Source organism: Plecotus auritus (assembly GCF_963455305.1).
Source record: "Plecotus auritus genome assembly, chromosome: 8".
Classification (NCBI taxonomy): Eukaryota; Metazoa; Chordata; class Mammalia; order Chiroptera; family Vespertilionidae; genus Plecotus; species Plecotus auritus.
The window spans coordinates 152,977,757-153,002,377 of record NC_137782.1 but is presented as its reverse complement, the minus strand read 5'-3'; the positions used below and the strand labels follow the sequence as shown (position 1 = coordinate 153,002,377).

Below are 24,621 nucleotides of genomic sequence, written 5' to 3'. Positions count from 1 at the left end.
ATTAGAGAATTATGCACGATTCTGAATATTCTTTGCCTTTTTATAATTGCCTCTGATATTAAATGTTATTGAATATTTAACATCTGCAGACTTCTTCAGATTGCTTAGAGCTTCTCAGAGCAGGTCATTCCTGTAATTCAGTCCCTTTTTATAGTTAGAGTCATAATTTTTAGTGAATTAATTTTTTCCTCTTCTAGCTTTTAGAAGGAGGAAGCTAGGAAAGATAATGTTGAAGGGAATTTGTAAAATTCTGCCCTAGGCTAACTAGTATAATATAAAGTGGCTTTGTAGCTTAGGTCCAAGTAAATAAAACTTTCTCTGATCACAGGTGTCCAAGGACATGAGAAGCATTAGGACTGTAGTAGCTGAGCGTTTACAGAGGAGGCACATGAAAACGTGCCCATCAACTGCAGGAACCATAGATTTCTAATGATGCTCTGGCTTCCTCCACACCCCTCTGAGGGTTATTTGTGTAGCTCATGAGAAGTCATAGTGTTAGAATGCTTGGGGCTTTCTAGTTGAGAACTTTACCCCCAAATGCCATCTGGAGACTGGTCCAGTTCTGAGTCTCAGGAAGCCAGGTCTGGTCAAGGACACGCCTATCTTACAAACCTTGAGATCTTGGTTTGCTTCTGGGATTACAGCAGGGGCCTTGCATTTTTTTAAAAAAATATATTTTATTGACTTTTTACAGAGAGGGAGGGAGAGGGATAGAGTTAGAAACATGGATGAGAGAGAAACATCGGTCAGCTGCCGCTTGCACACCCCCTACTGGGGATGTGCCCCCAACCAAGGGCACATGCCCTTGGCTGGAATCAAACCTGGGACCCATCAGTCCGTAGGCCGATGTTCTATCCACTGAGCCAAACTGGTTAGGGCTGGGGGCCTTGCATCTGTAAAGCTTCTGTAGTATTTGTGACCACCGCCAAATGACGACAGTGGCTTCAGGACTGGATCAGTCTGTGGGTGGGAACCTCCACTCTTGCTGCTCTGCACCTCCCTCATTTGGCTCCAAGCATGGCAGACAACGCTGTTTCACTGCTTCTCACATGTGACAGTTTAGCTGTTACCATTCTCTTGTACTTTGCTCTTGTTTCCATATCTTTTATCACCTTCGAATATACTTAATTAATGTGTCTATTTTCGTTGCTGTTTCCCCAAACTAGAATGTAAGCTCAGTGTGTGTAATGATTTTCTCTGTTTACTAGTGCATCCCAAGTGTCTTAGAATAGTGGCTGGCCCATGGTTATGACATTAATAAATATTTGTTGAATTAATGGATTTCTTAAATGTCTGCTGTTAATAATTGTAAATAGTTTTACTGTTTACAAAGTATTTCGATTCATTTGTTTTACAGATATTTCTGAGAACCTGCTACTTGCCAGTCACTTTTAGATAGGCACTTTTAGGAACTCAGGGATGAACAAAAATAAAAAAGTGGAGGCAGACATCAGCTAGATAATCCCACATGAAGGAAATTGCAGCTGTGCTAAATTTATAAAAATCAGAGCATGATGCTCTGGAAGCATATAATCTGGGGATTCACATTTGTTACCTCTGTTGAACCTCACAATAATCTTAAACCTTTAAGGTAGATGCGTTATGAATTGTAGTCGTGAGGCACACAGTGGTTAAATGACTGGGTTATACATCAAGCTTGAACATAGATCATTTTGCAATCCTTCATATTACCATGCATTTCAAAAGTACCCCTCCTGCCCACCAGTCCTCACTTTCTCCCGGCCTCTCTGCTTTCAGCAAAGAGTCATTAATATAGTAATTGTCTTTTGGGAGCTGGAGATGACAGAATTGAGGATGGGATTCTCTTTAATGTCAAGAATGGCAGTTTGATTGGATGGATTATTGGTAAATGGGATCTGAGATTGGCTAATTAAGTACTAAATATATATGTAGGGCATTTATTTCTGAAGGGGTGTGAAAAAGATATATTTTTTAAAATATATTTTTATTGATTTCAGAGAGGAAGGGAGAGGAAGAGAGAGATAGAAACATCAATGATGAGAGGGAATCATTGATTGGCTGCCTCCTGCACGTTGGACTGAGCCCGCAACCCAGGCATGTGCCCTTGACTGGAATCGAACCTGGGACCCTCCGGTCTGCAGGCCGACAATCTATCCACTAAGCCAAACCAGCGAGGGTGAAAAAGATATATGTATATATCTTATTTATTGTAATGGGATTCACACCAAGAGGAATGGGTGAAGGGTAAAGATATCTCATTTTAAATGATTCATTAAACAAATATTTCTTTTTTTTTTAAAATATATTTTATTGATATTTTACAGAGAGGAAGGGAGAGGGATAGAGAGCTAGAAACATCGATGAGAGAGAAACATCAATCAGCTGCCTCCTGCACACCTCCCACTGGGGATGTGCCCGCAACCAAGGCACATGCCCTTGACCGGAATCGAACCCGGGACCCTTCAGTCCGCAGGCCGACGCTCTAGCCACTGAGCCAAACCGGTTTCGGCTAAACAAATATTTCTTGAGCTCCTGTTATGTACTAGGGGCTATGCCAGGCTCAGATACAGCAGTGAACAATATGAACATGGTCCCTGCTTACATAAAGTCTGTGTTCTCATGAAGGAGATGAGGGAGATACATGAAAAGATGTTAACAGGCATAAAGAAAATAGTGATAGCCCAGCCAGTGTGGCTTAGAGGTCGAGCATTGACTTATGAACCAGGAGATCATGGTTCTATTCCTGGTCAGGGCATATGCCTGGGTTGTGGGCCCAATCCCCCATTGAGTGTGTGCAGGAGGCAGCCAATCAATGATTCTTTATCATCTATGTTTCTATCTCTCTCCCTCTCCCATCCTCTCTGAAGTCAATACAAATATATTAAAAAAAAAAGAAAATAGTGATAAACAGTGTTAATTTCTTTTTTTTAAATTTAATAAATCTTTATTGTTCAGATTATTACAGTTGTTCCTCTTTTTTCCCCCAGAGCTCCCCTCCACCCGGTTCCCACCCCACCCTCTGCCTTTACCTCCCCCCACCCCCACCGCACTGTCCTCATCCATAGGTGTATGATTTTTGTCCAGTCTCTTCCTGCACCCCCCAAACCCCTTTCCCCCGAGAATTGTCAGTCCACTCCCTTTCTATGCCCCCGATTCTATTATATTCACCAGTTTATTCTGTTCATCAGATTTGTTATTCACTTGATTTTTAGATTCACTCGTTGATAGATATGTATTTGTTGTTCATAATTTTTATCTTTACCTTTTTCTTCTTCTTCCTCTTCTTAAAGAATACCTTTTAGCATTTCATATAATACTGGTTTGGTGGTGATGAACTCCTTTAGCTTTTTCTTATCTGTGAAGCTCTTTATCTGCCCTTCAATTCTGAATGATAGCTTTGCTGGGTAGAGTAATCTTGGTTGTAGATTCTTGCTATTCATCACTTTGAATATTTCTTGCCACTCCCGTCTGGCCTGCATAGTTTCTGTTGAGAAATCTGCTGACAGTTGTATGGGTGCTTCCTTTAGGTAACTAACTGTTCTTCTCTTGCTGCTTTTATTTTTTTTATTTTATTTTTTTTTACAGACCCTTGTGTCAAGGGCTGACTTTCAATAGATCGCAGCAAGGGAGCTGCTCTGCTACATATGAAACCCCGATCTTGCTGCTTTTAATATTCTCTCTTAGTCTTTTGCTCTTGGCATTTTAATTATGATGTGTCTTGGTGTGGTCCTCTTTGGATTCCTTTTGTTTGGGGTTCTGTGCGCTTCCTGGACTTGTAAGTCTATTTCTTTCACCAGGTGGGGGAAGTTTTCGGTCATTATTTCTCCTAATAGGTTTTCAGTATCTTGCTCGCTCTCTTCTTCTGGCACCCCCATAATTTGGATGTTGGTATGCTTGAAGTTGTCCCAGAGGCTCCTTACACTATCTTCATATTTTTGGATTCTTTTTTCTTTTTGCTTTTATGGTTGAGTGTCTTTTGCTTCTTTGTATTTCAAATCTTTGACTTGATTCTTGCGATCCTCTAGTCTGCTGTTAGATCTCTGTATAATATTTTTTATTTCAGTCAATGTATGCTTAATTTCTAGTTGGTCCTTTTTCATATCCTCAAGGGTCTCGCTAAATTTATCGTCCTTTTCTAGAAAATTATTGAAAAACCTTATAACTGTGGTTTTGAACTCTATACCTAGTCATTTGCTTTCCTCCATTTCTTTCATTTGTGATCTGTTTCTTTGTCTCCGCATTTTGGCTGCTTCCTTGAGTTGATAGAGTGGCTTTGTGTGCTAGGTGTCCTATAGGGCCCCGTGGCTCAGCCTCCCAGTTACCTGAGGTGGACACTCTTGGTGCACCCCTTTGTGGGCTGTGTGCAGAGTCTTGTTGTAGTTAAGCCTTGATTGTTGTTGGTATCACTGGGAGGAATTGACCTCCAGGCCAACTGGCTGTGAGGATCAGCTGTGTCTATGCTGGGAGAACTTCTGTGCTGGAGACACTCTTATAAGACAAGACTTGCAAAATTGCAAAAGTCTCTGTGCTCAACTTGGATGGGGCGGAGTTTCAGGGCGGAGCAGACAGCCTTGGTTTCCCGTCAGCCCTGCCCTATGAGGCCCCTGGGTCTCAGTGTCCCGTGGTAATCTCTGCAAGCACCTCTGAGAGAAAGCCGCCCTCGAGTTTCGCCCGCTGTCAGACAGTCCAGTTTCTCCCCAAATGAGTCTGGGTCCCCAGAGTCTCACCCGGAACTGGAGTTCAGTGCAGTCGGGAGCTTTTGTCTCCCTCCGCTTGAGAAAGCCAGCCACGTACTCAGTTGCCTGCCCTCTCCGCACATGTGCCTCAGTACCTCTGCCTTCCGCTGTTCCTCTGAGTCTCAGTGTGCATTTCTCTTTCCTGACAGTCCAGTTTCATCCCATATGAGTCTTGGTCCCCAGAGTCTCGCCCGGAACTGGACTTCAGTGCAGTCGGGAGCTTTTGTCTCCCTCCTGCTTGAGAAAGCCAGCCGCACACTCAGTTGCCAGTCCTCTCCTCTGTGTGTGTCTTGGCACCTCTGCCTCCCGTAACTCCTCCGAGCCTCAGTGCACTTCTCTCTTTCCTTCTAGTTGTAGAATTTCCACTCAGCCAGCCTTCCTGTGGTTCTGGATGATGTCCGTTTTGTCTTTTAGTTGTAGTTTTGAAATTGTGCGAGGCAGCAGTTTAGGTGTTTACCTATGTCGCCATCTTGGTTTCTCCCCAACAGTGTTAATTTCTTTTTTTTTTTCTTTTAATATATTTTATTGATATTTTACAGAGAGGAAGGGAGAGGGATAGAGAGCTAGAAACATCGATGAGAGAGAAACATCGATCAGCTGCCTCCTGCACACCTCCCACTGGGGATGTGCCCACAACCAAGGTACATGCCCTTGACCGGAATCGAACCCGGGACCCTTCAGTCCGCAGGCCGACGCTCTATCCATTGAGCCAAACCGGTTTCAGCAGTGTTAATTTCTAAGAGGGAAATAGGCAAGAGCCTTTCATAAGGAATAATAGAGGTAACTTCCTTTAGATAGAGAAGGAAGGATATTAAGGACATTGAAGTTGAGGCCTAGAGGATGAGAAAGAGGTAGCTGTGAGAGAGAGACCACAAGAGTGTTCCAGAAAGGCCTTGCCTATTCAGAGGTCAAGTTTGCACAGTGGGGGAAAATTAACATGATTGGACAATCCAAATAATGATTTTAAGAACATTTGATATATAATTGATAAGCCAGAAGAAAAAGAGACATTAACCCATTTTATTAACTATCTTCTAAATAGAATTAAAAAAAAAACCCCAAATTCATAGGATAAACTGTCAATCAGCATTGTTATAGAAAATGCACTTTTATATGCTGGCTCCTGGTTTTTAAAAAAGATCCTATTTAAAATGTTACTTGCTTAGTTTGAAAGCTGGACTACAGGTTTTTCTTTTGTGTGTGTGTTTTTTTTTTTTAAATTACAGTAATATATTTTAGTCTCAATTTTTCTGGAAAAGTTTTGGGAATTTTTAGGTGCAAAACTAAATATGTATCAGTTGATGAACACAGTTCAACATTGGTTATCATATGTTCCCTCTTTTCCTCTCTCCTAATTTTTACCCAGATATAGTGAAGATGATTTTTTGGAGGAAGCATATAAGGTTAAAATAGAAGAAAACTTTTTGGTAAATTTTATTCAGTCACTACCTAGGTTAGGTGTTGGTCTTGCTTCTAAAGATTGAGTCTACATACATGTTGGAAGAAATCTTTCTGCACATAATAATGAGGATGTAGTCTCAGAGTTTTGGAAGTTATGCTTGTGGATAAATTAACGTGTTATTTACTATTGTTTTTTTGTTATATTGTATAATTTGTATATCTTCACATTCTGCACATTTTATTAATCTTCAAACTTGCTCTGAGATTCATTTGAATGTTTAGGGTCTTATAATTTTTTGGTGGGGGGAGGGGAATCATATGTCTTTAAGCATCTGATGACATCCCCCCATCTCTACATTTGCACATAATTCAGAAGATACTCTCAAAGCCCCTTTTATGGAATGCAGGTTAATACCCATCCTGTCATTTGGGATCTTTTGGGAATAAGGACAGAAATTGGGAAAGGAAAGTCACTTTGCACTTGTTCTTTACTTTGGTTAAATCATGGATTTTCTGAAATGGAAAGTGTTTTGTTTTGTTTTTAATTAAAAAAAGTACTTTATAAGTATGATATAGAAACAAACATGAGTATGAGGTTGACTGAAATTATTTTAGAGCTTAAGAAAGCCTCTTATCACTAGCTAGGGGATACTTTAGTAAACATGTTTGACAGAATAGACAGTTAAGATGCTGCAACCTAAATGGAAAAAAGAACCCAGAAAAGAGCCCTAGCTGGTTTGGCTCAGTAGATAGAGCATCAGCCTGCGGATTGAAAGGTCCTGGGTTTGATTCCGGTCAAGGGCACATACCTTGGTTGCAGGCTCCTCCCTGGCTGGGTTCTTGTTGGGGACTCCTGCAAGAGGCAACCAATTGATGTTTCTCTCACCTCAATATTTCTCTCTGTCTTTGCTTCTCTCGTCCACTCTCTCTAAAAACCAGTGGAGCCCTAACTGGTTTGGCTCAGTGGATAGAGCGTCGGCCTGCGGACTGAAAGGTCCCAGGTTCGATTCTGGTCAAGCGCATGTACCTTGGTTGCGGGCACATCCCCAGTGGGAGGTGTGCAGGAGGCAGCTGATCGATGTTTCTCTCTCATCCATGTTTCTAACTCTCTATCCCTCTCCCTTTCTCTCTGTAGAAAGTCAATAAAATATATCTTTTAAAAAAAAATCAATGGAAAAATATCCTTGAGGATTCAAAAAACCCCCAAAAAACCCAGAAAAGAAATTGATGTACATATACATGTCCCCACTTTCCCCACCTGTGGGTTTTTTTTTGCTCTAGACCTTTTTCTTTTTCTTTGCCAGTTCAGTCCTCCAGCCTTCAGCTGTTGGGACTCCTTTCCTTCTTAGCATGCTAAGGTATTCTCCACCTCATTTCCTCCATGAAACTTTTTCTGTCCTTTCCCCAACAGGTTGTACTAGTACTTCCTGCCTCCATGAGTGAGAAGTGGAGTCTGGAGGGGAGAGGAGGAAGTAAAGGAAAATTGTGCTGGGAATATTGTCAGGGATGTTTCACCTTTATGTTAGTTGTGGGGAACTGGTGAAGGTGTCTAATCAGGTGAGGGACAAGATAACTGGGTTTTGGAAGATTTGGAGAGGAGATGACATGTGACCATGCTTGCTGGAGTGGAGGCTTAGTGAGGGCAGGCACCATGTATCTGCAGTGCTTAGCTCAGTGCTTGGGCACATAGGAAGGGCTCAAAAAATTTTGGTGAGCCCTGGCCTGGTAGCTCAACTAGTTAGAGCATCATCCCCATTAGAGCATCGTCCCCAGTACCCTGGGGTTACAGGTTCAGTCCCTGGTCAGGGCACATACAAGAATCAACCAATGAATGCATAAATAAGTGGAACAACAAATTGATATTTCTCTTTCTCTCTTTCTTACTCTCTCTTCCCCTCTCCTCCCCTCCCCCTTCTTCTCTCTCTACAATCAATAAAGTTAAAAAAATTTTGGTGAATAATCAAAGAATATATATATGTCTCCAGGCTTTATTTAACGTAGGTCACAGAGCCGTGCTTTTCAAACTATTTGTGGTAGAGTTCTCACTACCTCAGATTGCTTTTGTAAAATTAAAAAGGCAGAAAAGTTAAATTTGAAATAGGCTTATAAAAATACAAGGTCCCATTTTTCATTGTTAGGTTCAATAGCTATAAAATTAACTCTCAAATGCTATAATACACATACTCTCAATCCTGTACTCATTTTATTACATAGTACATACAGTGGACTGGGTCTTGGACCACATTTTGGTAGCTCAGCTTTAGAGGGATGCTTGAGGGTGTGTGTGTGTGTGTGTATTGTAGAGGAATACTGTAGTCTTAAACTACCTAATAGCCAAGTGTGTACATAGTCCAGAAGAGAATATTTATTTTGAACTATGCCTCTCCATCCCAAGCATGTTTAAATAAGAATTTAATTAGCTTTGTAAAGTATTCCTATGGAAGGAACTCACTGGTGATGCAGAAAAACTATTCCTTGAAACTCTTGTTTTGGGTTTTTAATATACTTTTATGTCAAGAAGACAAAAATGATAAAGAGCTTATAATTGAAGTAATTGATAGATTTTATTTACGTGGAAATATTGGCTTGCTCTTTTAGCAGATTGCTGGATCATTATTTCTGTAGGATATATTCGATCACAATATTGTGAAATATAGAAACACTTTGGTTAGGACTTAATATGATTTCAATTTTAAGAGGCAGTATTTCTATAAGACTATTTTTCACTCTAAAACTGCTGCTGAACTTCATAAAATTGACAAATTTACTGCAGCAAGTATATATTCTTATTTCTTTATGTTTGAATATATCTGTAAGCCCAGAGAAATTCTGAAAATTTGTTTTTAAATGTGTTTGAAATTGGAAATCACAATAGCTTTTTATTGTACTCTATATGTTTTTACAAGGAACTTCATAATGAATGATTGACCTTCTTGAAAGCTCTCAGAATTCATAAAGAATAGGAGTGTCGGAGCCTGGGCCCCAGCTGCAGTAAATTACAACCTAACTGAATATTGATTGTATTCTAGACTGTAGTCAGAAAGAAATAAGAGCTTCAGTGTTCATAACTCAAGGTTTTTAATACTTTCCTGTGGGAAGGTAAAGTAAGTACTACTAAGATTATTGACTATTATGGGTTCCTAGACTCCCTTAGGCTGGAGAATGCTTTTCCAAGTCATCTGGCCCATTCTGCATGATGGCTGTGCTGTACCTACAGAGCTTCATCATCAGTCCATTGTGGGGGTGTTCAGGAGAGGGCTGGGTGATTTTACTCTTAGCCTGTGCTTCTGGGAGTGGTTTTATAGGAGATATGTATAACTACTGTCTTAAATAAATTCTTTTGTGGCTGTTGAAGTTTTTGGGATTAGTTTCCTAAGGCTAATCAGATTTAACTGTCTGGCTTTATTTGTTAAAACGGTCTGATCACTTTAGTTTAATTGATGCCAGAAAGTTATTTTATGTTTGACATATTAGTTCTTCTTGGAACTGGAACAAATGTTGCTCATTCTTATTTGAGTGTTTTAGCTCTCTGATTATTCTGTAGTAGTGGTTGGCACAGTGTAAATGAGAGTGATCTTATAATTGTGCTGTATCTAGTTTTGTTTTATAAAGTATTTGAATTTAATACTCAGTACAGATGACTTTTATTTTTCTTATTTCTTAGACTGCAACTGGCAACGTGGAAGCAAAAGTAGTATGCTTCTATAGACGACGAGATATTTCCAACACGCTTATAATGCTTGCAGACAAGCATGCTAGTAAGTTGGTTTTTGTTTTTTCTTGGATTAATAAAAAAATGTTTTAAGTCTTTCATTATCCATGATGTGAGGAAAAAACCTTTTTTGTTACTTGTAGGTTTTTGCTTTCTAATTTGTCTTCCTCTTAGTTTAGATGGGAGTAATTTTTTTGGGTGGTGCTTGGTTTTAGAATTTTTTTTAGGTTGCATTATATGTTTCTTAATTAGTCAAAATGTTGAAGTAGAAGTCTTTGCAAGTAGGCTTCAGCAGACAATCAGGGCAGTGTTTTGCCATCTCTCATTTTTTATGGTGGTTTGAGTGTACAAATAGGAGGAAATTTATACTTCACTGATATTTTCTTGGAGGACTTCCTCCATCCCCCTAAATAACTGGTTAATATTTACATTTTTAAAAATTCTTAATATTATATTTATTAGGCATGTATTAAAAATTGCTAGGAAAAGATACAAAGTGATATTTAGATTGTCATTCCTGTAGATAACTCTGAGCACTTCTTCTTCTTCTTTTTTCAAAAAATATATTTTTGCCTGGCTAGCATGGTTTAGTGGTTGAGTGTTGACCTGTGAGCCAGGAGGTCATGATTCGATATCTGGTCAGGGCACATGCCCGGGTTGTGGGCTTGATCCCCAGTGTGGGGCATGTAGGAGGCAGCCGAGCAATGATTCTCTCTCAATTTTTTTTTCTTTCTTTATATTTTATTAATTTCAGAGAGAAAGGGAGAGGGGGAGAGGAAGAGAGGTAGAAACATCAATATTAAGAGAGATTGTACTTCGTTGACATATAAAATTTTTCTTCAAAATTTAAATAGTTGCAGAAATATTTCTAGTGTGTTGTAAATACTGACATTTAAAAATGGTTGATTCTGTTAAAAAAGAAATTTTGCAACAATTTACCCATCATCATAGGTTAAAAAAAATGTATAAACAAGCTCTACTTTAACAGTTTGAAATCTTATGTGATCCCGTTTTTTCCTTGAGCTCCTTTCCATTTGTTTACTCCACAGAATTTTAGCCTGATGTAGTTTTATGTTTGATGGGTTTCATCATCATCATGTCATTCTCAGTAACAAAAATGGATGTATAAATTAAAATGGAAAAACTGTTTATATTTCCTGTGTCCATAAGGCTCAGTCTTACTTTCTTTTGGACTTATTATAATTATAGCACAAATGTTATAAAATGTTTGATAATTACTCAATATAAAAATACATTTTTACTGGAAATCATCTCTTAATGAGATGGATGGGGCTTACTCTCATCCAAATTAATGAGTACTTGCAATACTATAACTCATTGCTAGAATGAGGCAGGGTTTGGCATTGATTCCATTCCTGATTTTGTGTTTATAGATGTAGGTTCTGACAAACTTTTTAATTTTAATAAGTAGATGAGAATGGTGGAGTTTTGCTCATTTATTGATTTATCAAATATATTTTGAGCTCCTGGTGTGTTCTGGACACTCGTGTATGTCCTGGTGGTGAGCAGTGAACAAAGCAGCAGAAATCCCTGATCTCAGAGCTTACAAATTATCTTATTGTTTGTTCTTCTGAGTTGTATGTGAAAAAATGATGTAGCAGTTTTTCATCAAAAGTGATTTTTGAAATGATTTAGCAGCTGACAATTCAATTAGAATCTCCTTCAGTTTTGCTGAGAGCAGAGAATTTGAAACCACCAAGCTTGGAAGAGGTTTGTTAACCAGTCATTAGAGTCATTCATGGTTTCATTTTCTGAGAAGCTCAATAAAAAGGCTTTAGCAAGACCTAACAAATGACTGTTAATTATACTTCTTACTTTCACATATAGGGATTATATTACCTATGGTTCTACCAGAGAAAGATATATGTCTTTCTTATATATATGTATACTCTCCTACACATACACAGGATCTCCAACTGGTTTATATAAATATGTAAAGAGATTTAGTGCATGTAATAGACTAAGATTGTGGGGGTTGGCCAGGCAAGCCTGAAATCTGATGGTGAGGCCTTTCAACTGATTGGATGAAGCCCACCCAGATTACTAAGGATAATAACGTTTACTTAAAACCAACTGATGTTAATTGCATCTACAAAATATTTTCACAGCAACACCTAGATTAGAGTTTGAATAACTGGACTATATAGCCTAGCCAATTCAACAGAATTAACCATCATAGGGACCTTATTTAAACCAATATACTTAGAAAGGTTTGGAAAAGTTGAAGTGTAATGTTCAGTAAGTATACTTTTATATTTTAAATTCATGTCTGATAAAATGTTCAGATCTTATATTATGTATGTCCTTAAAATGTATTTAAATATATGATATGTAAGATAATACTAATATATAAAGTATTTATATTTTCATCAGATTGTTGGAACTGTGGATTTTATTTATTCGTTTGTAGAAAATGACCACCAGTAAACCTTAATGGGAAAGCTAGTCCTTATTGACCAAGTAGGCAGCTAAATCACACTGATTTCCTGTCAGAAAGTCTGATTCCTTTTGCCAATTTTATTACGTTGAGTACTATGCATTTCCAAGGCATCCATCTTCTGAATTCTAAGATAGTCTCCTGGATAATGCTCAAAGCCTCACTGTGATGGACTAAGGCCTTCTGTTGTTTTTTTATAGGAGCTCTTTGTTTTTTTGTTTTCTTGGGACTTTTTTTTTGGGAGCTATGCATTTTTTTTTGGACCACCATTCACTGTTTGGAAACAGTGAAGTCTCTAAGTGAAATTGTTCATATATCTCCCTATTGATTGATCGGTAGGTAGATATCTGATGTCATAGTCAAATATTTTTGAATTTATAACATTCTAACACTGGGCAAAATGCCTCAGTTCTAACACCACACTTCTCTGTAACTGAAATATGTATAAGATGCAAAACTCTTTGTGTGAGTTTCTGATATCTTGGTTAAAGAAACTTTGATTTTGTCACTGATGGTCTCTGTGTGGTGCCCTGGAGGTTTCTACTCCCTTGAGTTGTGCTCCACTCTAAGATATGGGGTGGTTGAGAGGTGGGTGAGAGAGGGGCAATGGGGATGAGAATGGAAGGATCAATCAGCCTGATGCGTTGAGCCTGTGCTAATCCTCAGGGAAGATCAGTAGGAACTAGTAGATGTGGAAGATGGTGTAAAAATTGACCTCCTTAAACCTGTGTTTCTGTGTACCCCTTGGAATGTCGTCATGTGTCCTCGGAGAGGTTCAGGTTCTTTTAAAGACTTCAGATACACTGTACCACTTTTCCTGGGCCTTTTTTCCTTATCTTGGAGATTCTTTCATATCAGTACTTTCTTTTTAATGGCTGCATGATAGTCCACAGTTTATGTACTATAGTAATTTAATCACTCTGTACTGGTGGAGGGTTCTATTTTTTATCTTTTGTTTTCAAGCAGTTCTTCAGAGTACTTACCATGTAGACACAGGTATGAGAAGAGCATCTATATTTAGCATAGATTCCTAGAATTGTAGTTGTGGGGTCAAAATGCAGTGTGTTGTAATTTTGATAGATATTGCCAAATTGCTGGCCTCAGACAGGGTGCCAATTTATACCTACCAGTAATGAATGAGTGCTTTTTCTCTTCCACCCTAACCAATATAGTTTACTACCACGCTTTTGGTCTTTACTAATTTAATAGATGGGACATGATATGTTGATATAATTTTATTTGTACGTTTCTTATGAAAATGTGGCTTTCTTATAAAAGTCATTTATATTTTATTTTCTGTGAACTATTTATATTCTTTACCTATTTTATACTGAGTCTTAACTTTGGCTAAATTAATTTGTAGGGAGAAAATCTTTAGTTAGCTCAGTAGGGAATAAAGAAAAGCAAATATCCTTACATTTAAATAGACATGCTTAACCTTATATTCTTCCTCTCCCCTTAACATTGGTGTTTAGTTCTAGATTTTTACTAAATAACAGTAATGATTTAATAATAACATACCAGACACTGTTCTACGTGCTTTTACAAATACATTCATTACGTAGCTACTCTTTAAGATTTATAGTTTTACTTGTTTGTTGCTTCTCCACTGTTTCTTGTATCCAAGTCATCTTTACTTCTAATAACATTTGTGGTTTGCCTTGCTGAAATATGTCCTCATCTAAATTATTTTTTCAGAAAGCACCTGTGCATGGTGAACTTATTAAATCTTTGCATGTCTTAAAAATGTCTTTATTTTACCATCATACTGCACTGCGAGTTTGGCTAAGAATTTTGAAGATGTTCTATCATTGTCTTCTGGAATTCAGAAGTCTGATGTTAGTCTCATTCTTATTCTTTTGTAAGTAACACATTATTTTCCTCTGGAAGTCTTTCTCTTTTAGAATTGGCATTCTGAAATTATCATAATATGTTTACTTGTTGGATTTATTTCAGTAACCATTCTATGCATTTTGGTGAATATGTTAGTGTGAGAAAGGACCTTTAATTAGTTTTCAGCTCAGGGATGTTTTCTTCTAAGATTTCTGTTTCTATGTTTTCCCTCTGTCCTCTGTTCTCTTTATGGAATTCCTAGTAACAAAAGTTTATGACTTCTGTTAACTTGGTCTCATTCTTTAATTTCTTAGAATTTTATGGGACTTACTGGAAGAATCTTACCTAATAATAGACAAACATGTAAATTGACTGTATGTCCGCTACGCCCACAGCCAATCAGGAGCGAGTATGCAAATTAACCGACGAAGATGGAAGGTTAATTTGCATATGCAGGTGCGGAGCGGCCGGGAGGGGCGGGACGCCTGCTATGAGAGGAAGGGGGGACGGTGGAGGGAACTACAGGAGCGGTGCTCCGGCCGGGAGCGAGGACTTGCAGGCTCCCCGGCGGCCGGGAGCGAAGCCAGGGGAAGAAAGGCCTATTCTTGCACGAATATCATGCAGCGGGCCTCTAGTTGTTTAATATGATACTCCAACTTACTTATGTGATTAGCATCTTATCTATTCTGAAATTATTTAGCCCATTTGTTGAAATGTTATTACTTCCAAGAGGAATACTATAGAGAGAGAAGGGAAAATAAAGGAAGTTTTTCTTATTTCTAATATTTGTACTTTGACCACAGATTTTATTAGCAGGGATAAGGTTAAACATACTCGATTTCTAGATGTCCGTTGTATTTTTCTTAGGAAGTTTGACATTATTAGAACATAGCCCATAATTCTGTTTCTCAGTCTATAAAGTGTATAGGTACATAGATCTAAGCCTGACATGCTCCTTTTCTGAATCCAGGGACACACCTGGCTAATCTGAGACACTGAGCCCTAACTCTGCCCCTGGAGACCCTTCTCCGTCCTTTCCAGGCAGTTACTACCAGTTGATTGGAGTTGGTACAGACAACTATTTTCTGTCACACCATTCAAGGAAATCAACATTCATTTATAAGGACACTTTTCTCTTGCTATTTTAGAATGTTTTTATTTTTGTGAATGACATTTTGTAATTAACAGTTATGGCAAGTTTGTGTCTCATTAACCAGATTATTATCTACTGTAAATATTAAAAGGTTTATTATTTGACAAGGTAATTATGTTTTATGATACACATTTTCTTATTAATCTGTTACTTGGAGTGTTAATGAGTGCTATTATCTTTTTAAACAAAGCAAGTACTATATTAGTACTTTAAAATTGATGTCACATTGTTTATTGATTATTAAATGAGGCATTTCAATAATTAGATAGCTTCTTTAAAGGGCTTTTATTAGTTAGTTTTACTTAATTTGTGGGTTGGAAAGTTTTAGACTGATGTTTTATGTTTGACTAGTTGAATGAAAATAATTTTTGTAGTCAGAGTACCTATCTAAAGTTTTCCATAGGTTATCTCTTTTTCCTTTTTAAATATAATTTTATTTTTTCCATCACTATTTTAAAAATTTTTAATTTTTAAAATACATTTTTATTGATTTCAGAGAGGAAGGGCGAGAGGGAGAGAGAGAGAAACATCAATGATGAGAATCATTGATCAGCTGCCTCCTACACCCTGCCCCCTCCCCCCCCCCCACTGGGAATTGAGTCTGCAACCTTGGCATGTGCCCTGACTGGGAATCAAACCATCACCTCCTGCCCTAACCGGTTTTGCTCAGTGGATAGAGCGTCAGCCTGTGGACTGAAGGGTCCCAGGTTCGATTCCGGTCAAGGACATGTACCTTGGTTGTGGGCACATCCCCAGTAGGGGTGTGCAAGAGGCAGCTGATCGATGTTTCTCTCTCATTGATGTTTCTAACTCTCTATCCCTCTCCCTTCCTCTCTGTAAAAAAAAAAACCCACAATAAAAATATTTAAAAAAACACAAAACAAACCATAACCTCCTGGCTCATAGGTTGATGCTCAACCACTGAGTCAAACTGGCTGGGCTTTCCATCACCATTTATCCCCTCTATGTCCTTTTCTACCTGCACCCCACTACCTTCCAGGTGATTTCTTTTAAAAAAATCTTTTAATTGAAGTGCAGTACCAATACTGAGTTCTGTAGCAGCGGTAGGAGGTATCTTCGATGGCTTCTGCCATTGCTCATTTATCATCACCTGTAAGGCTTCCAGGCCATACATATTCCTTTCCTAAAAAGCCAGGCAGGCATCTGTGGCATAGGCAAATTCTAGGTGTAATGTCCAGAGGTTCTCTCTTCTTTTCCCTATTATCTTCGTTTTCTTCATCTAAGATGTAGGAAGGGGCTTCTTACTCTTATCCTATGTGTGCAATAAACAATTTTAAGGCACTGAAGAGGGTTCTTAATTATGTCTTCCATTTTTCTTGTCATCTAGGTGTGGTTTTCTTCAGTTCTAGAGGACAGAAATGGGAAAAAAAAAATCATAGCTCGTGTCAAAATTGCCTCTGCATTAGACAACAGATACAAATAATTAAATAGACTTACAAATAATATCCTGGGAGCATTAATAAATTATACATTTTTAGACATTTTGTAAGATTATACCGACATTTTGTTTGGTTTTATTTTGGGCAGTCTTTAAGCTTCATTCAGATGTCTTTGCTCCGTGTGTTGGTTGTAGATCAGTATAATTTTACCTGGCCTTTGTTCATAGGCTTTGCATTTTAGTAAATGTCATAGTAACATTGTGTATCAAAAGAGATTCTACACTTTCACACTACAAATAGTTTATCTTGGAGAAGGAAGAAAATCTAACACTTAAGATCTCTATGTTTGAGGTGCTATACCAGGTACTCACATACTCATTTTGTCGTTTTAATGTTTACAGTTAAAATTTGTTAATTTATGGTATTATCTCTGTTTCTATAGTGGCCCAAAGAGAAGTCAGTAACTTACCAAAAACCATAGCGATGTTAAGGGGAATTAGGATGGAACTTTCTCAGGGTGGTGCCCCCAGTCTTCTTTCCATCTGTTGCCATTTTCTTTACATTGTGGGGACTTAAATATTTGCTAATGAATGTCTCAAAAGCTTCTGCCTTTCTAATGCAGGGAGGAGCCTTTTTTAATAGTTCAACCTTTAGTAATATTTTCTTTTCTAATTTCCCTCTTCCCCAAGTCCAGAGTCCTCTTGAATAATAAAAAAAAAGATAATAGGATACATCCATATTAGAGGTGCAGCCCCATATCTGCCTGCTTTGTCTACCACCAGGAATCTGAGTGCTACAGAGAGAGTTAAAACTCCCCTCTGGAAAAAGCAGGCCTGGCTGCATCATTTCTCTCTTTGGCAGGAGGCGGGGAGGCCGACTGGATGTTATTTTGTCTTCAGTCATGGATCTTCAACATCACAGTTTTCCTCCAGAGGATTCATCTGGGTCAGCAACCTCACTTCTTTTGCTAATACAACCTTTCAGATGCTACACTTTTTACCATATGACATGGCTCTCAATGTGCAAAGTTAGAGCCATGGGCTGGGACCCCCGGACTTTTGGGGATATAGACTTTGAGGGCTTGATATTGACATCCAGGCTGAATCCTAGAATGCAGATGGCCAACCTTTAGTAATAATATACAAATAAATGAAATAAGATGCATTGCTTTATATATGTTTATACCTCTCCCATCACTTCATGTAGAGAGCCATTTGTCTTAAAACACTTCCCTCTTCATACTTATGTTCTCCATTTTAAGGTCATAATACTTAGGTCATATCAGAAAAAGTATTAAGATAAAAATCAGGACGGGGGGTATACTACGAAGGGCAACAGAATGCCCCATGTGCCTTTGGGAAGCGCAGCCCCACAAGACCAGTAGTTGGTGCTGTCTTGTGCTTCTCTCCTGTGGGGAATAATGAGTCCTCACCATGTGCCTTTCCTGGAGCATCTTTCTCTATCACCTCCCTCCACCACTATCACCATCCGCATATTGGCAAGGGGTAAATAGTTGTTTTACTTTGTACATGCAGCAGTTACTGGTGGGGAAACACCGCTTGGTTACCTCCCTCAGGTACCCAGATGGGGGATCAAACCCACAACCTGGGCATGTGCCCTGATTGGGAATGGAACCAGTGACCTTTCGGTGCACGGGACAACACTCAACCAACTGAGCCACATAGGCCAGAGCTCCCTGACTATTTTCATTCAGCATCATACTTGTGGCATCTATCTATGTTATTGCTTATTGTTAGTTGTTCTTTTTTTCTGGCCCATTAGTATTCATTCTCCTATTGATGGACATTGAATGATTTCTAGTTTTTAGCTTCTATGAAAAAAAGCTGCTATGAATATTCTTGTGCAAGTCTTTTGGTGTACCGAAGCTCTCATTCCCCCTGGTAAATACGTAGGAGTGGAATTGCTGGTTTATAACAGGCTTAACATGTCAAATTGACTTCATCATTATTGACAAAGTGGTTAAATTCATTTTCACTTCCTCTGTTTGATGTATGGAAATTCCATTCATTTTATGTTCTTGATAAGATTGGTATTTCCAGTCTTTGAAATTTTAGCCATTATGAGACCACAGGTTTTCTTTTAGTAGCCAAAGCATAACGCTTAGGTTGAGTAACATGAGGGTTAGGTGACCAGCTGTACTGGTTTGCCTGGTACTGAGGGGTTCTCTGAATTTAGGAATTTCAGTTTTAAAACCAGGACAGTTCCAGTCACCTTGAATAAGATTCTCTGCTGATTTAGTCAGCAGGGTGTGAAGGTAAAAGCAGGAAATTCACAGTCAAGCCAAGCCCAAGTACTGATAAGGAGCTGGGCAAGCTGTACCCACTCTTGTATTCTCTAGTTTAAAAAGACAGGGACCCACCCATTCCACCTCCTTTCCCTTTAGGTCTGGAGACGCCTTAAACTGTGTTTCTTTAGGAAGGCCCCTCAGGATACATTAGTTTCCTCTGTCATACTTCTGGAGCACCTTACATAATTTACAGTATTTATGACACTTGGAAATGTATATTCTTGTTTATAATCCTGGGTCAAGTGCAGTCTTTATCAGGGCAGGACTTTTTGTCTTCCTCGCAGAATATCCCCAGAACACATTGGTAGGCACTTCAATAAATTTTCTTTTATTTTTTTTCTTGGGAGTGGGATGGGGTTGGGGGAGGAAATAGGTGAAACAAATGGCAGGGCAGGTTATTGGGAGATGTTTTTCAGCCATGAAAGTTTTGATCCAAATAGTGCTTGAAAGTTCTTGAGTGTTTTTCTTTTTGTGTTTTTTTTTTTTAATCAAAGAAGGGAAGAATTGTGAGTTGTGTCCATATGAATTGGAGAGGATGACATTTTGGTAAAATTTGGTTATTTCTAATGGTTTTATTTTGTTTCTTAAGTTTTATAATTGATAGCAAATGGAAAAATACATGGTGACATGTTAAGCCTGTATAAAATTCTGGATGGGCCGAAACCGGTTTGGCTCAGTGGATAGAGCGTCGGCCTGCAGACTGAAGGTCCCGGGTTCGATTCCGGTCAAGGGCATGTACCTTAGTTGCAGGCACATCCTCAGTGGGAGGTGTGCAGGAGGCAGCTGATTGATGTTTCTCTCTCATCGATGTTTCTAGCTCTCTATTCCTCTCCCTTCCTCTCTGTAAAATATCAATAAAATATATTAAAAAAAACAAACAAACAAAACTTAAAAAAAAAAATAAAATTCTGGATGGAATTTGACAACATTATAAGGTTGGGCAGCCTTTGCCAGATAAATGTAATACATAAATGTAAAACAGAAATAGCTTAAATTTCTGATGGGATCCTAATTTGCTATAGAACAAGATATGAGTCATTGTATCTCACACTGTGAAGATAAAATTTCTGAGCCAGGTTTCTTAAACCCAATAAAGTAAAAACCCTTGCTTCAGCCAGTTTTTCATTTCATGTTAGACTTTCAGTTAATATATCTTTTGCATAAGTTCCTGAATACTTTTCAGGGAGTCTGTGAGGACAAAATAATTTTCTTTTTCTTTCTTTCTTTTCTTTTTTTTTTTTTTTAAATATATTTTATTGATTTTTTACAGAGAGGAAGGGAGAGGGATAGAGAGTTAGAAACATCCATGAGAAACATCGATCAGCTGCCTCCTGCACACCCCCTACTGGGGATGTGCCTGCAACCAAGGTACATGTCCTTGACTGGAATCGAACCCGGGACCCTTCAGTCTGCAGGCCGAAGCTCTATCCACTGAGCCAAACCAGTTAGGGCTGAACAGTAACTTTTTGATGGTTACTTTGTTCAGTGTTTTATGCCATAACTTTGTGAATCTATCCTTGTAGCCACTGACTTGAGCATTAGCTAATAGTTCTTACCTAGTCTGCAGTGAACGTTTCTTGAGATTCCATCTCTCTTACCTCACAATTAAACAGCATGGATGCAAAGATAAATGACCCATTTTTGTTCTCAAGGGACTCAGTGAATCAGATGACTGTAGTGCAAGGCATATTGTACCTTAAGTACCTTAAGCTTTTGTGAGTGCTGCTTTGTAGCAGAGAGGAGAGGCCTCCTCCAGCTGGAGATTGACAGGAGCCTCATGGATCAGGCACTGAAATGAAATCTCAGAGGCTTCTTCCAGCTTTACAATTGATCTCCGTACTATTGTTAACTTTTCATCCATTTAAATATTCTCCCTGTTTATCTCAGGCATTTCTTTATAGAAATAGTTGACTCTTAGTTGTTTCCTGTTTGTTTTTTTGGTAATCCTCACCTGAGGATATTTTTCCATTGATTTTTAGAGGGAGTGGAAGGGATGGGGAGAGAGAAACATCAATGTGAGAGATACACATTGATTGGTTGCCTCCTGCACATGTCTGCAACCAAGGTACGTGCCTCTGACCAGAATTGAACCCGGGACCCTTCAGTCCGGGGGCTGATGCTCTATCCACTGAGCCAAACTCGCTAGGGCTGTTTCCTGTTTTTGATCTTCCAAGATGAACCACTTTAATATTCTACTAGTGGCCCAATGCACAAATTCGTGCATGGGGGAAGGGGGGCGAGGGGAGGGAGAGTGGGAAGGGACCGCAGGAGGTTGGCCGGTCAGGATCACAGGAGGTTGGCTGCTGGCTCCAAAGGAGGGAGCCGGCCCTCAGCCCCCCTGGGAAAGGGGCCGTGTCTGCCGCCACCCACCCCCGGTTCCCCGTCCCAGCCCGGGGCATGAAGGTCTCGGGCAGGGTCAGGAGAGGAGGCTACAGTCGTCGGGCTGGCTGCAGAAGGAATGGACGCTGGACACCGACGCCGCCCTGCCACTGCATGGTTCCCTGCCTCCCCCCTCCTCCTTTCCTCGCTGCTGCGGTGGTGGGCAGGTGGCCCCCAGGGAGGGAGAGGACGGGAGCGAGAAAATCCCTTGTGTTGAGGCCTGCCTTTCAATAGGTCGTAGCGAGGGAACTGCTCTGCTACGTACAAAACCCAGTCCCGGAAGCAGGTCATCTACGAATGGTTTAGCAGCAGGGGCCAATGGCGGGAGGCTGGCTGGGGGGAGGGACCATGGGCGGTTAGCTGGCCGCGGAGGTTGGCTGTGGGCAGCTCCAGCGTTGAGTGTCTGCCCCCTGGTGGTCAGTGCGCGTCATAGGGATTGGTCAACCGGTCGTTCTGGTTTTTTGGTCGTAGCAGTTGCTTAGGCTTTTATATATATAGATTTTTTTTTCCTCTTGGAAACTAACATTTATTTGTGTATTTATAAATATGTAAATTTATTTGTATTTAGTTTAGAAATTGATTAATGTTATGCAGAAAGCCAGTTGAAATTTATGTGGTGTTTTTTTTTTTTAATTTTATTGATTTTTTACAGAGAAGAAGGGAGAGGGATAGAGTTAGAAACATCGATGAGAGAGAAACATTGATCAGCTGCCCCCTGCACACCCCCCACTGGGGATGTGCCCGCAACCAAGGCACATGCCCTTGACCGGAATCGAACCTGGGACCCTTCAGTCCACAGGCTGATGCTCTATCTACTGAGCCAAACTGACTAGGGCTGAAATTTATGTTTTGTCATGATAGAAAGAGATGAAGAGAAGGGAGATATGGTAGAGAAAGGATTATCAGCTGTAGTGATTATCCCCATTAAAGAAGAAAAGCCACAGTTTAATGTGGATTAGAAGTGTTTTCTTTCTGTTGGGTCCTACTCACATTTTATTCTGAAGTATTTTTAGTAAGCAGAAAAGAGAATAATGAATTACTAATTATGAACCTACTAGCTAGCTTTGTCTTCTCTTAATATTTTGACATATTTGTTTCAGATTCTTATAGTGCTGTGTGTATCCCTCCCCAACTCCATTCCCTTCCTAGTTTCCCCATAGGTGAATTGCGGACTTACCTTTGGTGGTTTTTTTCCCCATTCATGTTTTTATACTTTTGCTACATATATGTAGTATTTATATAGAGCACTGTTTTTGCATTAAAAAATGTCATTGTGTATATATGTCCTTCCGCAGATTGCCTTTTATTTCTTAGTATCAAGTTTTGAGATCTGTGTTAGTGTGTGAATTCACTTATTAATTGTAAGCTACTGAGTGGAATTCCATTACATGACTATACAGTAGTCCCCCCTTATCCATGATTTCTCTTTTCGAAGATTCAGTTACCTGCAGTCAACCATGGTCTGAAAATATTAAATGAAAAATCCAGAAATAAACAGTTAATAAATTGTAAATTGCGCACAATTCTGGGTAGTATGATGAAATGTCACACTGTCCTGCTCCGTCCCCCCTAGGATGTGAATCATCCCTTTTGTGTAGTGTATCCACCCTGCATATGCCACCTGTCCATTAGTCACATAGCAGCTGTCTTGGTTATCAGATCGACTATATTGCAGTATTTGTATTCAAATAACCCTTGCATGCCACATAACTTTTATTACAGTATATTGTTATAAATGCTCTATTTTATACTTAGTTACTTATGTTAATCTCTTATTGTGCCTCAGTTGTAAATTAAACTTTATTATAGGTATGTATGTGTAGGAAAGGAAACAGAGTGTCTGTAGGGTTTGGTACTGTCTGCGGCTTCAGGCATCCACTGGAGGTCTTGGAACATATCCCCCATTGATAAGGGGGACTACGGTGCTGAAACTCATTCATTCTTCTTTTGACTCAGCATTTCATTTGCCCTCCCACCCCCCCTTTTTCAGGTTTAGCTTTTTTCTTTTTGATATAATTCACATATCATATCATTCACCCTTTAAAAAGGTATACAATTAATGGTTATTACTATATTCACAGATTTGTGTAACCATAGCCATTATTTAATTCCAGAACATTTTCACTACTCCAAAAAAAAACCCATACCCATTAGCAGTCACTCCCCCATTTCTCCCTCCATCCATCCTGTCAGCACCAAATCTACTTCCTATCTCTGTAGATTTGCCTATTTTGGACTTCTCCTATAAATGGAATCATATAATATGTAGTCCTTTGTAACTTTCACTTTCATAATGTTTCTTTAGTATGTCTCAAGGTTCATCCATGGTAAAGCATAAATCAGCACTTCATTCCTTTTTATGGCTGAATAATATCCCATTATATGGATATACTATATCACTTTATCCATTTTATCAATTTGGGTTGTTTCTACTTTTTGGCTATTTTGAATAATGCTGTGAACATTCGTGTACAAGGTTTTCTCTTGATATATGTTTTCACTTTTGGGTATATGCATAGGAATGGAATTGCTTGGTCATACAGTAACTGTAACTGCTAAACTGTTTTACAATGCATCTAAACCATTTTACATTCCCACAAATAATGTACAGAGATTTTTAATTTCTCTATTTTGCAAATGCTTCTTTTTTTTTTTTTTTAAATATATTTTATTGATTTTTTTTACAGAGAGGAAGGGAGAGAGAGTTAGAAACATCGATGAGAGAGAAACATCAACCAGCTGCCTCCTGCACACTCCCCACTGGGCATGTGCCCGCAACCAAGGTACATGCCCTTGACCAGAATCGAACCTGGGACCCTTGAGTCCACAGGCCGACGCTCCATCCACTGAGCCAAATCGGTTAGGGCGCAAATGCTTCTTATTATCTTTTTTATTATAGTCATTCTAGTTGGTGTGAAATATCTGAAGTTTTGATTTGCATTTCCCTAGATGTTGAACATTTTTTCATGTGCTTATTTGTCATTTGCACATCTTGGAGAAATGTCTATTCTCATTCTTTGCCCGTTATTTCATTGGGTTGTCTTTTTATTCTTGAGTTATATAAGAGTTCTCTATATATTCTGGATACTCGACACTTACCAAATACATAATTTGTAAATATTTTCTCCCATTCTGTATTTGTTTTCTTGATAATGTCCATTTAAGCATAAATATTTTAATATTAATTTCAATTTATCTGTTTTTTCTTTGGTTGCTTATGCTTTAGGGTCCACAGTGGAGAAACCATTGACTAGTCTAA

General features: G+C 39.0%; 1 protein-coding gene across 4 annotated transcripts in view; it reads left to right on the top strand.

The window, feature by feature from the left end:
* Positions 1–24,621, top strand: part of MTA3 (metastasis associated 1 family member 3) — a 138,396-nt gene that overhangs the window by 1,881 nt on the left and 111,894 nt on the right. For all 4 annotated transcript variants that reach the window (XR_013961480.1, XR_013961481.1, XM_080685256.1 and 1 more), the window contains exon 3: positions 9,784–9,877. Coding sequence is in view for 2 of the 4 variants with exons in the window: in XM_080685256.1 (XP_080541382.1) it covers positions 9,784–9,877 (94 nt within the window). In the remaining 2 variants the exon portion in view is untranslated. The remainder of the gene's footprint in view (positions 1–9,783; positions 9,878–24,621) is intronic.